At 41.9% G+C, this 20157-nt stretch overlaps 1 protein-coding gene across 2 annotated transcripts; it reads left to right on the top strand.

The window, feature by feature from the left end:
- Positions 1 to 395: 395 nt before the first annotated feature.
- Positions 396 to 19818, top strand: LOC118398517 (probable G-protein coupled receptor 132). Of its 2 annotated transcripts, XM_052470840.1 has the most exons (3): positions 423 to 542; positions 13741 to 13896; positions 17147 to 19818. In XM_052470840.1, the coding sequence occupies exon 3, from the start codon at positions 17152 to 17154 to the stop codon at positions 18214 to 18216; it is 1065 nt and encodes a 354-aa protein (XP_052326800.1). In that variant the 5' UTR covers positions 423 to 542; positions 13741 to 13896; positions 17147 to 17151; the 3' UTR covers positions 18217 to 19818. The 2 variants fall into 2 exon arrangements, with proteins under 2 accessions (XP_035649834.1, XP_052326800.1); XM_035793941.2 differs by lacking the exon at positions 13741 to 13896 and having other exon boundaries at positions 396 to 542.
- Positions 19819 to 20157: the final 339 nt, after the last annotated feature.

The following is a 20157-nucleotide window of genomic DNA, read 5'->3' as shown; positions in this document are numbered from 1 at the left end:
TTTTTGGCCACGTTTTGTGCAATTCAGAACATCCCTAGCAGCTTTCCCACTAATCATTGCTATAGCATAAAGGCAATGGAATTACTCAATGTCATGGCATTGGCTAAATGTTAGCATTGTTGCCAATTATGACTGTGCTGGCTTACTCATTGTATTCCCTTCTGTTTTTACACAGAAGACTTAGTAAATGAATCATCAACAGATTACATTTTTTAAAAGTATATTTTTTTAAATATATATATATAAACAATCTCGTGCTCATGTGTGTCAGTGCAATATATGTTTTTAAGGTGGTAAGAGTACACTGGAGCAATACATCAATGATTTGTCACTTGTGGTATTACTATATTCAAACCACGTGACATTTCAGAGCGGGGTCTTCCCCTGCGCACATACTACTATCGTAGCGGATGTTTAAACAGCTCTTGAACTGTATGCTTATGAATGTAGAATGAATGACAAAGGTGGAAGAAGCATGCTCTCTTTCAGGCAGTAATGAATGAAGACTGTTTACGGATTTCGAGAGATGTTACAGCAAAACGGTGAGTTTCTCTGACAAATGTTGAAATGTGTGATTGAGATAATTGTAACTTTAAAACAATTATTGATTTAGCTAGCATTTAGCTCTGGTCCAGGTCCTTAGTGCGCCTTCCTCCGTAGTGAAAGGATACGCACTTACCGCCCTGATCCAGAGCTATCATGCAGCGTGCACTTCTGGATATTACGTTCTGACTGATATTATTATTTGCAACTTAGTTATCGGTTCAGTTTTATGGTATATCGTGCAGTGATTGGAAGTGTCGTTTTATATTTTGGTGATCGACTAATGACAAAAACTCTCTAAAAATGTTGTGCTTTATTTATTTGTTGTCTTCGAGGATCATGCGGGGAAATGTAGGTACATTTATAGGTCACCTCGGTTACTGGTAGTTTGCTGTTATTGTAGCCTACATTTGCGTAAGGACATGAAATAAAATTGTGAGTTTATTGTTGGTTATTTGTTATTTATATTTTATTATACTAATATTTCAAAGCAACTGTGATTAATCATTCCAGACGGCTATGCATTATTAAGTGTTCAATAAGCAAAGCATAGCTGTTCACCTTGTTCGACTCGGTGGGTAGTTAAATGTTGTATACATTTTTTTTTGTAAACAACGAGATGATCAATATTTAATGAATAGTTGAAATGGGGAAAATATTTTAAATCAGTCAGGTTGTTGTAGGAACCTAGTGCATGTTGTTCATGTCAATTCATGTGATTAAATCTGTCGCATGAGCGCTCACGCACACTCAGCCGGCTATATCTCAACCTTATTCTCAGAATATTGTGTGTGCCATCAGGTAGGCTACGCTAGCCTAGACATAATAATAAGATAGTGAAGCACAACACGACCCACTTAGGTCTCCCATACAAACTGCCAAGTGAGTTGAAAGAGGCGCCTCCTCAAAAATCCCCTGAGCACCGAGATTAACGGGGGTGAAATGAATGTGCGCTACCGTCACTAATGGCAGGCGACACATAGGGCAAATGTTTCATTTTCTCGTAAAGTCATCGTGTTCATCCTTAACATAAATGTGTGTCAGGAAAGAGGGCATGTGACACAATGAAGACAAAGCCTTACAGCAGGCGGAGGAGCCAGCCCCTCTTTCAATATCGATCAAAAGTGTCTAGTCGGGTGGTAGATTCCCTTTCAGCACACAAACTCAGTTTCAGAGAAAATGGTCCAATATATATATATATATATATATATATATATATATATATATATATATATATATATATATATATGTAGTCTATGCACTTACTGAACCAGTGTGCTGGTCTATGGTTATGTAGAAGCTACAGCTTCTGGGCTGTGATTTATACATTCTGAATTGTAAATACCATGCTAAATGCCGTAGGTTACTTGTATTACTATGCGTTAATGATTCAAATTTGCATTTCAAATCAAATCAAATCAAAGCAAATGTATTTATATAGCCCTTCGTACATCAGCTGATATCTCAAAGTGCTGTACAGAAACATTTGTTTTATATAGCCTATCTCCAAGTCTCGTTTGTCAGGCAGCAGTTCCCTGATGCCTATTTTCCCAATCTGGTTTCATAGACTAGACGAACATAGTAAACGTAACATGGTAAATGTAAATCTGAGATTATCAAATTAGGGAGTTTCGAGTTCCAATCTCATGACTGACAATTTTAGCTAATAAGCAACTTTTCAACGGCTTACTGTTTTTGGGCTACTTTGCAACTCCTTAGCATGTTAGCTAACCCTTCTCCTAACCCTAATTTGTTACACTATAATACAGCATTTAATTTGTAACATATCATACCAAATGGGTGATGGACATCCAAAAAGTAATACATACCATACGAAACATAACATATCATATTAAATGGAGTGTCTTGGATTTACGTACAGAATAATACGGAATGCTCTGAGACCAGGTTGATTTTCCCAGTGCTCTAGTGATCCATTCATTCACGACCTGCTTGATTCGGTCTTATGTAGCAAAATGTGAAATTGTGTTTTTACATTGGATAAAAGTAGAGACTCAGAGCTAGAAAATTGTATATCATACACTACAGTTAAGGAACAATGGGAAAGTAATTATACTTTGAAAGTTGATGAACTTGTAACCCCACTTTTGAGAAAATGTCCCTTAAATATTTTGGTGCACCTACTGGAGTGCTCTTCTTTGTCTACACACATTCAAATCAAAATCAAATCAAATTGTATTGGTCACATGCACCGAATACAACAGGTGTAGTAGACCTTACAGAGAAATGCTTACTTATGAGCCCCTAACCAACAATGCAGTTTAAAAAAGTATGGATAAGAATAAGAAATAAAAGTAGCAAGTAATTAAAGAGCAGTAGTAAAATAACAATAGTGAGACTATATACATGGGGGGGTACTGGTACGGAGTCAATGTGTGGGGGCACTGGTTAGTTGAGGTAATATGTACATGAAGGTAGAGTTATTAAAGTGACTATGCATAGATAATAACAACAGAGTAGCAGCGGTGTAAAAGAGGGGGTGAGTGTGGGGGCCCAATGCAAATAGTCTGGGTAGCCATTTGATTAGGTGTTCAAGAGTCTTATGGCTTGGGGGTAGAAGCTGTTTACAAGCCTCTTGGACCTAGACTTGGCACTCAGGTACTGCTTGCCGTGCGGTGACAGAGAGAACTTTGACAATTTTTAGGGCGTTCCTCTGACACTGCCTGGTATAGAGGTCCTGGATGGCAGGAAGCTTGGCCCCAGTGATGTACTGGGCCGTTCACACTACCCTCTGTAGTGCCTTGCGGTCGGAGGCCGAGCAGTTGCCATACCAGGCAGTGATGTAACCAGTCAGGATGCTCTCGATGGTGCAGCTGTCGAACCTTTTGAGGATCTGAGAACCAATGCCAAATATTTTCAGTCCTCTGAGGGGGAATAGATTTTGTTGTGCCCTCTTCACGACTGTCTTGATGTGCTTGGACCACGTTAGTTTGTTGGTGATGTGGACACCAAGGTACTTGAAGCTCTCAACCTGCTCCACTACAGCCCCGTCGATGAGAATGGGGGCGTGCTCAGTCCTCTTTTTCCTGTAGTCTACAATCATTTCCTTTGTTTTGATCACGTTGAGGGAGAGGTTGTTGTCCTGGGACCACACGACCAGGTCTCTGACATCCTCCCTATAGGCTGCCTCGTCGTTGTCAATGATCAGGCCTACCACTGTTGTGTCATCGGCAAACTTAATGATGGTGTTGGAGTCGTGCCTGGCCATGCAGTCATGAGTGAACAGTACAAGAGTGTCACGAATCCCGTTTCCTGAGTCTGTTTTTTTGCCTGTGTTCTGTCCTGGAGTGTTTTTTCCGGCGTCCTGGAACGCACCCTGTCTGGTTGCTGGGCAATGTAGCCAGTTGGGAGTTCTGATTACCCACACCTGCATCCCATCAGCTATCTGCACACCTGGTCCTGATCATAATCTCTCCTCTTCATAAGCCCGGACCTGACATCCATTCCCTGCCGGATCGTTAGCCATGAACAGTATGCTGTGCCCTAGTATCAGCCTCAAGTTGGATAGAATTTTTTTTAAAATTTTTTTTAACGTATTGCTTGCCTTAAACTTACCTCCGTTTGTTCTGTCTTCAGTTACTCACCCGGATCATTTACCCCATTCCCGCCTAGTCGTCGGAGGATTCCGCTACCCCATTGGATCCACCTATTTACCACCGCTGCCCGCTACGCCACCTGGATATATCTACCCATTCACATTCACTTGTAAATAAATACTCACCTTCTTCCTACTCTCCTTGTCCTGGTCTGCTTCTGGGTTCGATTTTGAAAGAACGTGATAAAGAGGGGACTGAGCACGCACCCCTGAGGGGCCCCAGTGTTGAGGATCAGCGCGGCGGATGTGTTGTTACCGACACTTACCACCTGGGGGCGGCCCGTCAGGAAGTCCAGGATTCAGTCACAGAGGGAGGTGTTTAGTCCCAGGGTCCTTAGCTTATTGATGCGCTTTGAGGGCACTATGGTGTTGAACGTTGAGCTGTCGTCAATGAACAGCATTCTCACATAGGTGTTCATTTTGTCCAGGTGGGAAAGGGCAGAGTGGAGTGCAATTGCATCATCTGTGGATCTGTTGGGGCGGTATGCAAATTGAGGTGGGTCTAGGGTTTCTGGGATAATGGTGTTGAGGTGAGCCATGACCAGCCTTTCAAAGCACTTCATGAGTACAGACATGAGTGCTATGGGTCGGTAGTCATTTAGGCAAGTTAACTTTGTGTTCTTGGGCACAGGGACTATGGTGGTCTGCTTGAAACATGTTGGTATTGCAGACTCGGACAGGAAGAGGTTGAAAATGTCAGTGAAGACACCTGCCAGTTGTTCAGCGCATGCTCGCAGTACTCGTCCTGGTAATGGAGACAAAGTAGAGTTGCAATTCAATGGCTCAGACATGAGACGTATGTGGCAGGGTCTACAGATAATCACGGATTACAGAAAGAAAACCAGCCCCATCGCAGACACCAACGTCTTGCTCCCAGACAAATTAAACAACTTCTGACACGGCCCGCTACCAAAGCCTGCGGGCTCTCCGTCACCGCGGCCAACTTGAGTAAAATATTTAAACCTGTTAACCCTCGGAAGGCTGCCGGCCCAGACGGCATCCCTAGCCGCGTCCTCAGAGCATGCACAGACCAGCTGGCTGGTGTGTTTACGGACATATTCAATCAATCCCTATCCCAGTCTGCTGTTCCCACATGCTTCAAGAGGGCCAACAACATCTCCACCCCACTGATCCTCAACACTGGGTCCCCACAAGGGTGCGTTCTCAGCCCTCTCCTGTACTCCCTGTTCACCCATGACTGTGTGGCCATGCACACCTCCAACTCAGTCATCAAGTTTGCAGACGACACTACAGTCGTAGGCTTGATTACCAACAACGTCGAGACGGCCTACAGGGAGGAGGTGAGGGCCCTCGGAGTGTGGTGTCAGGAAAATAACCTCACACTTAATGTCAACAAAACAAATTAAATGATCGTGGACTTCAGGAAACAGCAGAGGGAGCACCCCTGTATCCACATTGACGGGACAGTAGTGGAGAAGGTGGAAAGTTTTAAGTTCCTCGGTGTAAACATCAAACTGAAATGGTCCACCCACACAGAGAGCGTGGTGAAGAAGGCGCAACAGTGCCCCTTCAACCTCAGGAGGCTGAGGAAATTTGTCTTGTCACTGAAAACACTCACAAACTTTTACAGATGAACAATCGAGAGCATCCCGTCGGGCTGTATCACCGCCTGGTACAGGAACTGCTCCGGCCACAACCGTAAGGCTCTCCAGAGGATAGTCAAGTCTGCACATCGCATCACCGGGGGCAAACTACCTGCCCTCCAGGACACCTACACCACCGATGTCACAGAAAGGCCAAAACGATAATCAAGGACAACAACCACCCGAGCAACTACCTGTTCACCCCGCTATCATCCAGAAGGCGAGGTCAGTACAGGTGCATCAAAGCTGGAACGGAGACTGAAAAACAGCTTCTATCTCAAGGACATCAGACTGTTCAAACAGCCTTCACTAACATTGAGTGGCTGCTCCCAACATACTGACTCAAATCTCTAGCCACTTTAATAATTAAAAATTGGATGTAATAAATGTATCACTAGTCACTTTTAACAATGTCACTTTATATAATGTTTACATACCCTACATTACTCATCTCATATGTATATACTGTACTCTACACCATCTACTGCATCTTGCCTATGCCGCACAGCCATCGCTCATCCATATATTTATATGTACATATTCTTTTTCATTCCTTTACACTTGTGTGTATAAGGTAGTTATTGTGAAATTGTTCGATTACTTGTTAGATATTACTGCACGGTTGGAACTAGAAGCACAAGCATTTAGCTACACTCGCATTAACATCTGCTAATCATGTGTATGTGATCAATAAAATTTTATTTGATTTAGTCCTGTATTGACGCTTTTCCTGTTTGATGGTTCGTCAAAGGGCATAGTGGGATTTCTTATAAGCTTCCGGGTTAGAGTCCCGCTCCTTGAAAGCTGCAGCTCTCGCCTTTAGCTCAGTGCGAATGTTTCCTGTAATCCATGGCTTCTGGTTGGGGTATGTACGTATGGTCACTGTGGGGACGACGTCATCGATGCACTTATTGATGAAGCCAATGACTGACGTGGTGTACTCCTCATTAATTATTACAGTAAAATAAACTCACAATAAGTTAATGGTGAGCTAATTATAGAAAATAACTTACGGCTGTGAGTGTGACGAAATAAAAGCAGGTCATTTTACTGGAGCATTTTAGAACTTGGACACTGTCTAGTTGTCCTAACATTATATCCCAATTTGACTTTGGTGCAGATCATGATTTTCTTCACATTACTGTCTCTGGTAAACACATACAATATCAAATAAAATACATGTTTATTTGTCACATGCACAGGATACAGAAGGTGTAAACGCTACAGTGAAATGGTTACTTGCATAATGGAGCCTTTTGTTTAGACATGTAGGTAGGTAGCTAGCTAGCTATCCCAACTCATAATGCTACTTCCATGGATGAATCTGCAGGTAGCTAAAGCTAACCAACTATGTTCAATGTTAGCTAGCTGGCTAACATTGGGCTATAAATTAGTAATGCAAATGGCTTTCTGAGATACAAATAATATTACTAACATTAGCTAGCTAGCTAACAGTATTCTTTAACTTGCAATGTAACCATCTTTTTGAGAAAATTAGAAATGTATAATATCTGAAAATGTATGTAGCTAGACTCTCTTACCTGTGTGTATAGAAAGTGAACACCCCCTTTCAAAAATGTTTTGTTGCCTTACAACCTGAAATGAAAACACATAAAATCACACTTTATTTACACACGGATAACCTACAATGTCCAAGTGAATTTTTTTCTCCAGAAATCTCTCTAATAAACAGTAAAATACCCTATTTGAGAGTTAATACTTGGTGGAACCACCTTTTCCTTGAATTATAGCCACAAGTCTCTTCGAATACGTCTCTAATAACTTTGCAGACCTAGACTGTGCAATATTTGCCTATTCTTCTTTGCAGAATTGTTTAAGCTCAGTCAAATTGCATGGTGACCGCTCATGGACTGCACCCTTCAAGTCCTTCCACAGATTCTCAATAGGATTTAGGTCGGGGCTCTGACTAGGCCACTCAAGGACTTTCGCCTTATTTTCCTTCAGCCACTGTACAGTTGCTTTGGCAGTGTGCTTTGTTTCATTGTCATGTTGAAACGTGAAACATCTTCCCATTTTTAACTTCCTGGCAGAGGGCTGCAGGTTCTCCTCAAGAATCTGTTGGTATTTTGCACTGTCCATTTTCCTTTCTATCCTGACAAGTGGTCCAGTCCCTGCTGAAGAGAAACACCCCCACAACAGGATGCTGCCACCGCCGTGCTGTACTGTTGCCATGTTCTTTGAGTGGGAAGATTTATTGTCGCCCAGACATATCATTTTGCTTTCAGGCCAAAAAGTTCAATTTTGGTCTCATCTGACCACAGCACCTTTTGCCACTTAGCCTCGTAATCTACAATGTACATTTTTGCAAAGCTCAAACAAGACTTGATGTGGCTTTTTTTGAGGACTGTTTTTTTTCTTGCCACCCTCCCATGGAGGCCAGATTTGTGGAGCGCTTGTGATATTGTGGTAACATACACACATTGACTAGTCTTTGCCATAAAGGCCTGAAGCTCCTTCAAAGTCTCTATTGGCTTCTTGGTAGCCTCTGTGATCAGTCTCCTCCTTGCCGGTCATCCAGTTTGGAAGGACGGCCTGAACTATCCAGGGTCTGGGCGTCGCCTTATGCCTGCCATTTCTTAATAATGGTCTTGACTGTGCTCCGAGGGATAGACAACGCGTTTTATTTCCATCCCCTGACTTGTGCCTTACCACAACTTTATCTCGTAGATCTTTTGAAAGTACCTTTCTGCCCATAGTGGATTCTTTGCTTTGAATTGCACTACTAAGCAGTGGAGTCCTCTATGAAAAACTGCTTTTATTCTGAACTAATCATAGTCACTACAATTGATCACAGATGGAAGTAAATTAGCTTGATTTGTTATCTGGAAAGTGTTTGGTTATACCTCAGAAAATGTGAAATTGCAATTCTAATTCTTATTCAAGTAGGGTATTGTTTTACTTTTAATATATTTAAATATGTATTTTTCTCCGCTTGGATATTGTGGGTTACTGTGTGTAAATAAAGCCTGAAATGTCAAATGTTGTGTTTTCATTTCAGGCTCTAAGGCAACAAAACATTTTGAAAGGGGGTGGTGACTTTCTATACCCACTGTACATGGATGACCGCTTCTCCCTCTCTGTCACAGATGCCATGGTTGTCCTTAGTTTGAAGATGTAATCCGGAGACAGGTGTTTTATACAACAGCCTTCTGTGTGTTCTATTTTCATCTCCCTCCGCATATTTGCAATCAAACGGCAGAATTTTCTCCATCTCTTTAGCTGTCATGCTCTGCTTCCACCGGGCAGAGCTAACAGGAAGGTTCTTGTCTTTTTCTGTGGTCAAACCAACAAGGCTCGTAATTTAACAATTTTATTCGTATTTACAGATGGCAATGAAAGTTCACATGTTCCAGAAGGCATTTCTGCCAAAAAACAAATTTTAATAAAAAAGAAAATTATGTTAAAGTGAAATGCCTGCCCTGTGATGTCGTGACGTACAACATACACCTAATTTCCTGAAACAAGTCACAAATGTCACTGGGAAATGAACCATTTTATTATTTAAGCATCCATCTTGAACAGCCATAGGGTAAAAAATCTGCTCTGCCACACAGGAGAGTGTTGCTTTAGGGTTGCTCTTGTAAAAATGTAATTGGTTTAACAAGGCTTCTTGGCCCACAGTAAAGACTGGGCTGGTCCAATTTGTTAATTTCTCCTCTGCACATCACAGGGACTGAGTCAACTCTGTAGCTGCAGGGTTCAATATTTTTCAGTTAAAAAGACAAAAGCAAGATGTAACACACTCTTTGGCTGAGTCTTTGCCTTAGAGTGCAGTTTATCTGCTTAGAGTGCAGTTTAATTATATAACTGCTTTGACACAATCACTTCCACTGTATAGAATTACACAAGTCACTCTCTAATATTAAGGAAGTCTCGGTTCTGCTCACCTGAGATAGAATACCTCATGATAAGCTGTAGACCACACTATTTATCAAGATCATTTTTATGTATATTTTTTGTAGTATTTACCACCACAAACTGATGCTGGCACTAAGACCGCACTCAACGGGCTTTATAGGGCCATAAGCAAAAAATAAATAAATGCTCACCAAGAGGCAATGCTCCTAGTGGCCGGTGACTTTATGTGGTCTGATGAAGCGGATGCTAAACTACATGACTGTTTCGCTAGACCAGACGGGAAAATGTTCTGATATTCATCCGATGGCATTGAAGAGTTTAGCACATCAGTCACTGGTTTCATTAATAAGTGCATCAACAACGTTGTCCCCACATTGACCAAACATACATATCCCAACCAGAAGCCATGGATTACAGGCAACATCCGCACTGAGCTAAAGGCTACCGCTGCCGCTTTCAATGAGTGGGACACTAATCCAGACCCTTATAAGAAATCCTTCTACGTCCTCCAACGAACCGTCAATACAGGACCAAGATCGAATCCTTCTACACTGGCTCTGATGCTCGTTGGATGTGGCAGGGTTTGCAAACTATCACAGATTACAAAAGGAAAACCAGCCGCGAGCTATCCAATGGCACGAGCCTACCAGACAAGCAAAATATGTGTACCTTCTAAGCACGCTTCGAGGCTAGCAACACTGAACTATGCATGAGAGCACCAACTGTTCCGGACGACTGTGTGATCACGCTCTCCATAGCCAATGTAAATAAGACCTTTAAACAGGTTAACATTCACAAGGCAGCAGGGCCAGACGGATTACCAGGACACATACACAGAGCATACGCTGACCAGTTGGCAAGTGTCTTCACTGACATTTTCAACCTCTCCCTGACCCAGTCTGTAATACCTATATGTTTTAAGCAGACCACCATAGTCCCTGTGCCCAAGAACGCCAAGGTAACTTATCTAAATGACTATCGCCCTGTAGCAATAATAGTCATAAAATGTTTGAAAGTCTGGTCATGGCTCACATCAACACCATCATCCAAGACACCCTGGACCCACTCCAATTCGCATACTGCCCCAACAGATCCACAGATAACGCAATCTCTATTGCACTCCACACTGCCCTTTCCCACCTGGACAATAGGATCACCTATGTGAGAATGCTGTTAATTGACTACAGCTCAGCGTTCAAGGACCCTGGGATTAAACACCTCCCTCTACATCTGGATCTTGGACTTCCTGAAGGGCCGACACCAGGTGGTGAAGGTAGGCATCCACACATCCGCCACGCTGACCCTCAACACGGAGGCCCCTCAGGGGTGCATGCTTAGTCCCCTCCTGTACTCCCTGTTCACCCACGTCTGAATGGCTGCGCATGACTCCAACACATTAAGTTTGCAGACGACAAAATGGTGGTAGGCCTGATCACCAACAACGATGAGACAGCCTATAGGGAGGAGGTCAGAGACCTGGCAGTGTGGTGCCAGGACAACAACCTCTCCCTCAAATTCAGCAAGACAAACAAGCTGATTGTGGACTACAGGTTTTCGGTTCTGTTCCCTGTACTAGTTTTAACCCCTGATCTAATCAAATATATTTGATGAGATTTTAGGCAACAACATAACAGGCACAATCTTACAGTTCACAGAATAGCCTACTTTAACCTACCTCACATGCATGTGTAGCCTAGTTTAAATACAACCAATGAAGACATAGGAATACAACCGAGCAGTCTTACAGCATGTATCTCTCAATATCAAAACAAAAATAAAGAATGACACCCTGTGTTCATGGAGGGAGTCTGTACGAGGCCTGGCAGGGAATTATAAAAGTAGTTTGCGACGTCATCACAGGAATCTTCTCCTTATTATGGCTAATTAAATGTTCATTAACAGTGTCATTTCTTATCCTTGCCATATGTATTGTCAATCAACTAACTAGTCCACGACTTTAGATGTCCTCTTCTTTCAGGACTTTAACAGAAAGTCCAATTACTTCCACAAGAAACTGTTTTAAGCTCTCTTTTGATGTTGGCAACAACTGTTAGATCACTCCAGCGTGTAGCTAGCTAGCATCACTCTGGCTGGTAGCCAGCTTGTTCGATTGAACTTCACAACAATCCAAATGGCGAAATGACAGTCAGTATGTGTGTGAGGTAGAACCTCCAAAATAAGAAAGCCTGTGGTTTTACTGACGCCTATCTCCCATTAGAAAGACAAGACAACCTCCAGAGTATTCCAAACAGGACTTTATTGCCATATTATAGATGGGAATGGTCTAAAATGGAATGAAGGTATGAGAATACAATAAGTACAATATAATGTAAGAAGACAATAGCAGTAGGCAGTAACAATAACGAGGAGAGCAAAGGGACTGAATAAATAAACTGCAACAGAGAATGGCAGGCTATTACATAGTAACAGGCAATAACAAAGGACAGTATGAAATGAATAACAAATAGATCATAGGAAATACTGGCTAATTGCTACTGACAATAATATAAGTAATAACACAATAGTAATAAGATGGAGAAACGAAGCAACACCAACTGTACTAGCACACAATGCAACAGTAACCACAATAAAGAACAAATAACAAACTTACATTCTTTCACACACCGGCGAAAGTGCTATGGGTCCGATTGTACATGTGGCTGAATTTATGAAACTCTTTGGGATAAAAATGTAATCTATACGGGAGTAGGTGTTATGGCCATTAGAGTAGTATGTATAGTCCATATATGAGCTATTAGTCTCTCTCCAGATATCTATCAGTCCCATCTCTTTAGTAAGAGAGTTCAACATCTTCGTAGATCTAGAATTTGTGGTGGGGACTTGAGATGATTTGTCTAGGGTTGGGTTAAGGGTACAATTAAAATCTCCGGCCACCACGCCAAAGGAAACACAATGCTCATTGAACAGGGTTATCATTTTTGACATGAAGGCAGGAGTATCTGTGTTAGGGGCGTATATGTTTAAGAAAGTAATTGGTTGACCATATAGTGACCCAGTTATCAAAATAAATCTCCCATCCGGATCAGATATGTTTTTGTCAATTATGAATGGAACATTCTTATGGATAAGTATGGCTGTACCTCTACTGTTTGATTTGAAAGATGAGAAATGAGAAAAATGTTCGGCATCACAGAGGTGTGTCTCTTGTAATTTCCTTTTTTAAAGCACGTAGTATCTTTTTCTGTTTTATTGCATGCCCTAGACCATGGCAGTTCCATGTCAATAGATTTACGGTACTAGTCATCGTCATCGAACAGTAATCAAACTTTAGTGCAAGTCATCGCTGGGTAAAAGTGGATAGTAGTTACAGCTGCGTTCACATAAAAGGAAAATAAATGGTGTACATAAAATAATAATCTCTGAACACCCCAGCCGAGTTCCCAAACAACTCGACACATCCCGTTGGATCTATTACCCCCCGCTCAGTCGCAATTCTGTGTTCTGAAAAAAACTAAAAACCGGGAACAGTTAGCAACGCACGTCTCCCTCTCCCCACCAAAGAAATGCCATCATCCTCTCCACCCCGCATTGAGTAAATGACACAGTAGCCCCTGTCCAGACCACACTAAAAGAGGGAGAAAATAAAATCAATAGCCCAACATAGGGAACCCCAAGTAATAATAGCAACAAAAAAACAGGGAAATAAAAGTAGGCTGAAACATTAGTAGGCCTAGGTTAAGCTATAGAGCCTATCCCTCTCAGCTAAAGGAAAATAAATATAAATTGGACGGCTATAATGACAATTAGCGGGGCGGGTGGGTCTTTGGATATCGGCTATATGTTGTCTTACCTCCTTTAGTAATAGCATTTAGTCATTGGTCCGTTTGTCATTGACCAGGGTTTTCTTTCAAAAAAACGTTTTGCCTCTTCGGGAGTTTTTAAGTTTCGCAAGGCTCATTGGTGAAGAATCCTGAGCTCGTTTGGGTATTTAAATCCCCTGAAGATGCCTCGGTCAATGGAGTATTTCTTCACTTCGTCAAACTCTCTGAGCTTTCGGCGTATTCCAGCTGACATGTCCTGGTGTAAAGTGAGTTTGGCGTTTCCCACTGTGATGGTGTTGTTTTTCGCTGCTTGTAGGACTCGTTCCTTGTCGGTGAATCTCAGGAAACGTATGGTGATTGGGCGCGGTGGTTGTCTGGCTGCTGGTGGGGGCCTCAGTGCTCGGTGAGCTCTCTCGAGTTCTATGGGCCTGTCGGTGGACAGGTGGATCCACTCGGGAAGTTTGTCTTGCAGGTAGCGGATCAGTGGCATGTTTCCCTCTTCTTTTTCGCCCAGATTGAATAGAACACAATTATTCCTTCGCCCCCTGTTTTCCAGGTCCTCTGTTTTCTCTTCCAGATTATCCATTTTCTTTTTAGCATATGCTATTGTTTCCATGGCATCTGTCAATAAGTTTTCCATGGATAGGATTCGCCCCTCTGCCTCATCCAGGCGCCCCGCGTTTATGGTTATCTTGTTGTTGATGTCAGGCAAAGCGTTTTCCAGGATTGTCACCTTGCCCCCTATCGCACTGAGCTGATTAATTAATGGCATCTAATTTAGTGTTGAGTTCTGTTTTTTTTTTATCGTCATTAGTCACATCATGCAGCATGAGAATGAATTAAAAATCAAAACATATGGCCAAACGTTTGTATCACAACTAAAGTTACATAAATAAGTCTAAATGAAGCATTTAGGAGGACCTGTTTCTTTGTGAACCCCTCAACACAGAATAGAAACACGTGCTCAATCCGTCGGAAATCGTTTAGAGAAAATATCCTTTCTATTTTATTCAGCTATGTTCAATTGTATTTTTAATAATATAAAATAATTTAATATCTTACCTTTATTTAACTAGGCAAGTCGGTTAAGAACATATTCTTATTTACAATGACGGCCTACCCTGGCCCATTATGCACCACCCTATGGGACTCCCAATCACGGCCAGATGTGATGCAGCCTGGATTTGAACCAGGGACTGCAGTAATGCCTCTTGCACTGAGATGCAATGCCTTAGACCACTGTGCCACCTGGGGGTATCATCATCATCATCATAATAATAATAATGCCATGGAATTCTCCGAAAATCTTGTCTGCTAAATGAATTAGCATAGCCCACAGCCATATGGCGTAGCCATAACAGGGCCTAACATAAGGACAACTCAGAGTATGCTATTCTGTTCTTCTGAAATAGACTACATTTTCTTCATATCATGTTTCTTTAGACCTGTCTAAAATAAATAATGGATTCATTGTGATGGTGTAGGCTATATTACAGTGATTTATTATCATTTTTAAATGCAGATGTTAGAAAGGTCTACATCAGTGGCTTGTAGGTGATGCGTGGAAGCCAGGAGATGCTAAATGTGTTTATGTTAATTAACGGTCAATTATCATGAGACCAGCAGTTATTTGCTTGACAATCACCGGCTGACAAAATTTCATGACCCCCACACCATCCATCTCTATCTTAGACTGGGACCCCGTTTTAGTTTGGTTTATCTAAAATGGGTCACAGAATAGTTCACAAAATAGCATACTGTAACCCACCTCACGTGCACGTGTAGCCTAGTTTAAAGCCAACCAATGAAAACGTACCAATACAACCTAGAAGTCTTAGAGCTTTTATATCAGATAGCTCAATATCAAAACAAACAAGTTATAGAGAAAGCCACATCTCTCAACTCCGCCACACATATCTATAGACGCCTTTACAGGGTGGGTTCCAACGTGTTTTCCCATTGAGAGACTTCAGAGTTGTTGCAGGTACATTATATTCATTACTCACAAAGAATTGTCTGGGTTGTCACACAGTTCCAGGCTGATAAATGGAAAAACAAAACAACATAGTCCGGGTGTTCTAACAGGTTCCAAAATGGTAATGATGTCAAGAAAAGGTAAACCCATGAATGTCAGAAAATAATGCAAGATAAATTCAATGGTTTACACGGTTGAAAGCAGGTTTCTCTTTGGCACGTTCCGTACAGGCCTCCTACACTTCTTCCAATTATACTGAGGTCATCTTTACCCATAATCCTTTTATGCTGTCCAACAGGCCATTAGGTGTCACAATAGTCATAAAGTTGGGTTTCTGTACATACAATAGTTGTCATACATTTCTATATTCAATAACAAATCAACCAAAATATATTTTATACTGTACATTTTCTTTATGTACCAAAATGGGTCTAACAATGACCATCAAGGTTGATGACTAGATGAGTCGTCAAGGTTAGTCAACAGAGAGTCGTTTTCAGTTGAGATGCACCAACTAGGAGTTGTGGTATTACTTGTCTATCGTGTGGTTTTTGGTTGCTTGCTAATTGATTCTCAGCAAAGAAGCACTTTAACCTGAAAATGACTGAACATGCTGAGTGTCACGTTCGTTGTATGGATGAGACCAAGGCGCAGCGTGATTTGAATACATCTTCTTTAATGAAGGAAGAACACTGAATGAACTATAAAGAAACAACAAAAAAAACGACCGTGAAGCTATATAGAATAAGTGCAGACACAGGCAACTAATACATAGACAATCACCCACAAATTACCCAAGGAATATGGCTGCCTAAATATGGTTCCCAATTAGAGACGACGATAAACAGCTGCCTCTAATTGAGAACCGATCTAGGCAACCATAGACATACAAAACACCTAGACTAGTAAACAACCCCATGACCATACAAAAACCCTAGACAGGACAAAAACACAACAAACCACCCCTTGACACACCCTGACCAAACCAAAATAATAAAGAAAACAAAGATAGATAACTAAGGTCAGGGCGTGACACTAAGGGCCTTGACAAATCAGATGTACATTTCCATAAAGCCGCACATAGTCATGTATGTGTGACTCACTATGCACATAACTCAGCTTCTGTGTCCTTCCAGCAACTCACTCACTCATTCTTCCTTTAGTGGCCCCTAAGGGTTTTTTCTGTGAATTATGTAATTATGTTTCTGTCTCTGTATGTGTGTGTCATTAAGGTAAAGTCTATCACATTAGACTACAGTGGCTGTAGAGTAGACAAACCACGAGAAGGAATGGATGTGGCATACATATTAGGGGGCTACTGCAGGTCTAGAATTTTGTAAAACAGAAAACTGTGAAACAAGCCAAAAAAACGCCTTTTGCGACATGGGGAGGCAGGGTAGCCTAGTGGTTAGAGTGTTGGACTAGTAACCGGAAGGCTGCAAGTTAAAACCCCCAAACTGACAAGGTACAAATCTATCATCCTGCCTCTATCATTCTATCATTCTAGGCCGTCATTGAAAATACGAATGTGTTCTTAACTGACTTGCCTAGTTAAATAAAGGTTAAAAAAACATGTAAATGTCTGTGGACAAATGCTCTGCAAATAGAGTGATTTAGAGTTAATCTTGTGATTTCTTCATTTGTGTTTGCATACATTCAAAGTTTTTATATATCACACAACCACACAACAAAATAGGAAATGTGACCTTGCTTCTTCTCTCTTTCCCTCTTTCTCTCTACCCTCCAGATACTATGCATGAGATGACCATGACTCAAATCAGCGTGGCGGCCACCAACTGCAACCTGACCTACTTTGATGACCGTGTGCCCCTGGTCGTGCTTTACAGTGTGGTACTGATTATCGGGCTGCCCGCCAATATCATTACTGTCTACCTGACCTTCCTGCAGGTGCGCCGCAAAAACGTCCTGGGCATCTATCTGTTGAGCCTGTCCGTGTGCGACCTCATCTACCTCTGCACCCTGCCCATGTGGGCCGACTACGCGAACATGGGCCACCAGTGGCGCTGGAGCTCCATGGCCTGCAAGGTGACGGGCTACTTCTTCTTCAACAACATGTACATCAGCATCTTCCTGCTGTGCTGTGTCTCCAGCGACCGGTATGTGGCCGTGGTCTACGCCGTGGAGTCGCGCGGCCTTCGCCAGCAGAGGCTGGCAGTTGCGGTTACCATGGTAATCGTCTTGGTGGTGTTCATGGGCCACGTGCCAGTTTTTACCATGATGGAGGGCAACGTGGTAGAGAAGAAATGCTTTGAGCCGGGCCAGAGCACGCTCACAGTGACGGGTTTCAACTACGCACGCTTCGTCATTGGCTTCTTGGCCCCGCTGGTCGTGCTGGTGGTCACCAACCGTGCCATCCTGGCCAGCGTGCAGGCCAGCACGGGGCTGCAGCCGTGCCAGAAGGAGCGGGTGCGCTACTTGGCGATTGCCGTGGTTATCCTCTTCCTGGTGTGCTTCGCGCCGTACCACATCATCCTGCTGCTGCGCGCTGTCACCTTCCACATCCCCGAACTGCAGAAGACATGCGACTTCGAGGAAAGAATCTACACCCCTTACACTATCTCTTTGGGCCTGTCCACCTTAAACAGCGCCATCAACCCCATCCTCTACGTGCTCTCCAGCGACAACATTCGCAAGGAGCTGCGTCGTGGCCTGAAATACCTCCGGGGGCGGGCCACCCTGCAGCCGCGTTCCACCGACAGTAGCCAGCACAAGATGCACAACTCCAAGAACTCGTCAGAAGTGGCGGCCGCCATACTGGATGTGGCGAAGCATGACAGAGGAAGGGTAGGGGTTTGATATGCGAGCCAGAGTGGAATGCAGATATGGCTGCTGAAGGAACTCTGGGATGGTGACTTGCAGGTACTCTGGAATATTAAACAAACTCAGCATAGAGCCAGGTGGAACCCCAAACATAGCAAGAGCAATGGGAGACAATGTATTCCAGCCATCCCAGAAACTGACTGGAATGTATATGATTGAAATGTGTCAAGCAGGACTTCAACCCCGCTTTAAGTTAATTTCTGCCTAATTTTTTGCTGTTCGTCTCCGGTTGAAGAAATTGGGTCATTCCTGCTATGCGGTACCTTTTGGACCTCATAACTTTTGTATTCTATTTTTAGTATTCTATTTTTAGTGTACGATCAGAAAAAGGGAAACATATCGGTCAAGCTCTGGCACTTCCATTTTTTTAGGTGCATAATCATAACAGGGTGGAAATGTGGATATATTAGTCATAGCGCTGGGAGTGAGCAAGATTGAGCTAGCATAATGGTGAACCATTGAACAGGATTTTAAATTCTCTTATCAAACATATTTTAACATTTGTAAATGTTTTGATTTGCTCGAATTTAGCCTAACCGAGTGGAAATGTATGAGTGGGACATGCAGACAATGAATATTTATTTAGCCGTGCACCATTGTTTTCCCACCAAAGAAATGATGACTCTTCCTAAATATGGTGTCATTGTAGGGAAGGGTTGTTTTCTTAAGTGGAGAATTACGACAAACTAACAGGATGGAAAGTGATATCAGGGACACACAGAAATAAATAAAATGATAATAAATAATCATGAAAAAAACGTTATTTTATGAGAGAATTTAACTAGGACTATAAAATAATGAAAACATGTTTTAAATAGTGTATTTTATGGCTAATATTTCTCATGGAAGTTGAAGAATAACAACCGGGGACAAAAAATACCTACATCTACTGAAGAAAAGTGTTCAAAATGCATAGAATTCCCTTTCAATATCCTTGTGTTTGTGTTTTTAAGGTAAAGGACACCTGACTTTATATTTAAAGCCTTTTAGAATCCACATTTTACACTGAATAAGAAGTAATATACTCAATCCTGGGGACAGAAAATGCACCACATATGGATGTAGGAATTACCCAATTGTCAATGTTTGCCAAATTCAGCATTTATTTGTGTCCATGTGAAAGAACAGTTTGAAACTTGACTGCTCTGGTGCTAATGTAGAAGTGAGAAACAGATTTTCTATTAATGGAAAAATGGTGTTTTCCTTTGGACAAACAGTAGTTGTTAAAGAAATTGTGCAAAATGTGATACGCTGCAATTCATATTATACATATATTGTGTTTGTCTCTAGAAACATAGGTGATTTCACAGTAGATGAGACATAGATCAACAGCATGCTCTTACAGTTTATTTTATTTTGAAAACTAAAATGTTTAGTGTTCGTCGTGTTTTTGGTGTTGTGTTTTGCAACATGAAGATATAATCTTTTATATACGTTTAGTGTTTTTCTTCCTGTTGCAGACCTTTTTAAAAGTTTGTAAAAAGCAAAGGCTTGTTCTTGTTATTGAAACATTTCATCTCGATGAGTATTATTTATACAGTTTTACTGTACATTTTTAAATAAACATTTGAAGTAAAATGTGACATTTCAGTTTCATTATTGAAGTGGAAGTCTGTCCAGATGTATCTTGCTCCTACAGGTGAGATGTGAGTTTCACACTATGACGGGAACAAACAAAGAGTGAGAATGCATAGGCACTTCGAAGTATTGACACAAAAAGAAAGCATAATAAAAGCTTTATTTCACTAAATACACTGTCAGCTTTTTTAGTTTGCACGCATAGCCTATATTACGTGTGGTTCCAGCGTTGTGACATAGAAAAAAAACAGCATTTGATGTTAAAAGAATCTGAACATGCAGATGAAGGTGTGCTCAGGAACAGTCTCAATAGAAAGAGCATCCGGTAAGCTTGTGGTT

The sequence above is a fragment of the Oncorhynchus keta genome, chromosome 19 (assembly GCF_023373465.1).
Source record: "Oncorhynchus keta strain PuntledgeMale-10-30-2019 chromosome 19, Oket_V2, whole genome shotgun sequence".
Classification (NCBI taxonomy): domain Eukaryota; kingdom Metazoa; phylum Chordata; class Actinopteri; order Salmoniformes; family Salmonidae; genus Oncorhynchus; species Oncorhynchus keta.
This window is presented reverse-complemented; position numbering and strand designations above follow the sequence as displayed.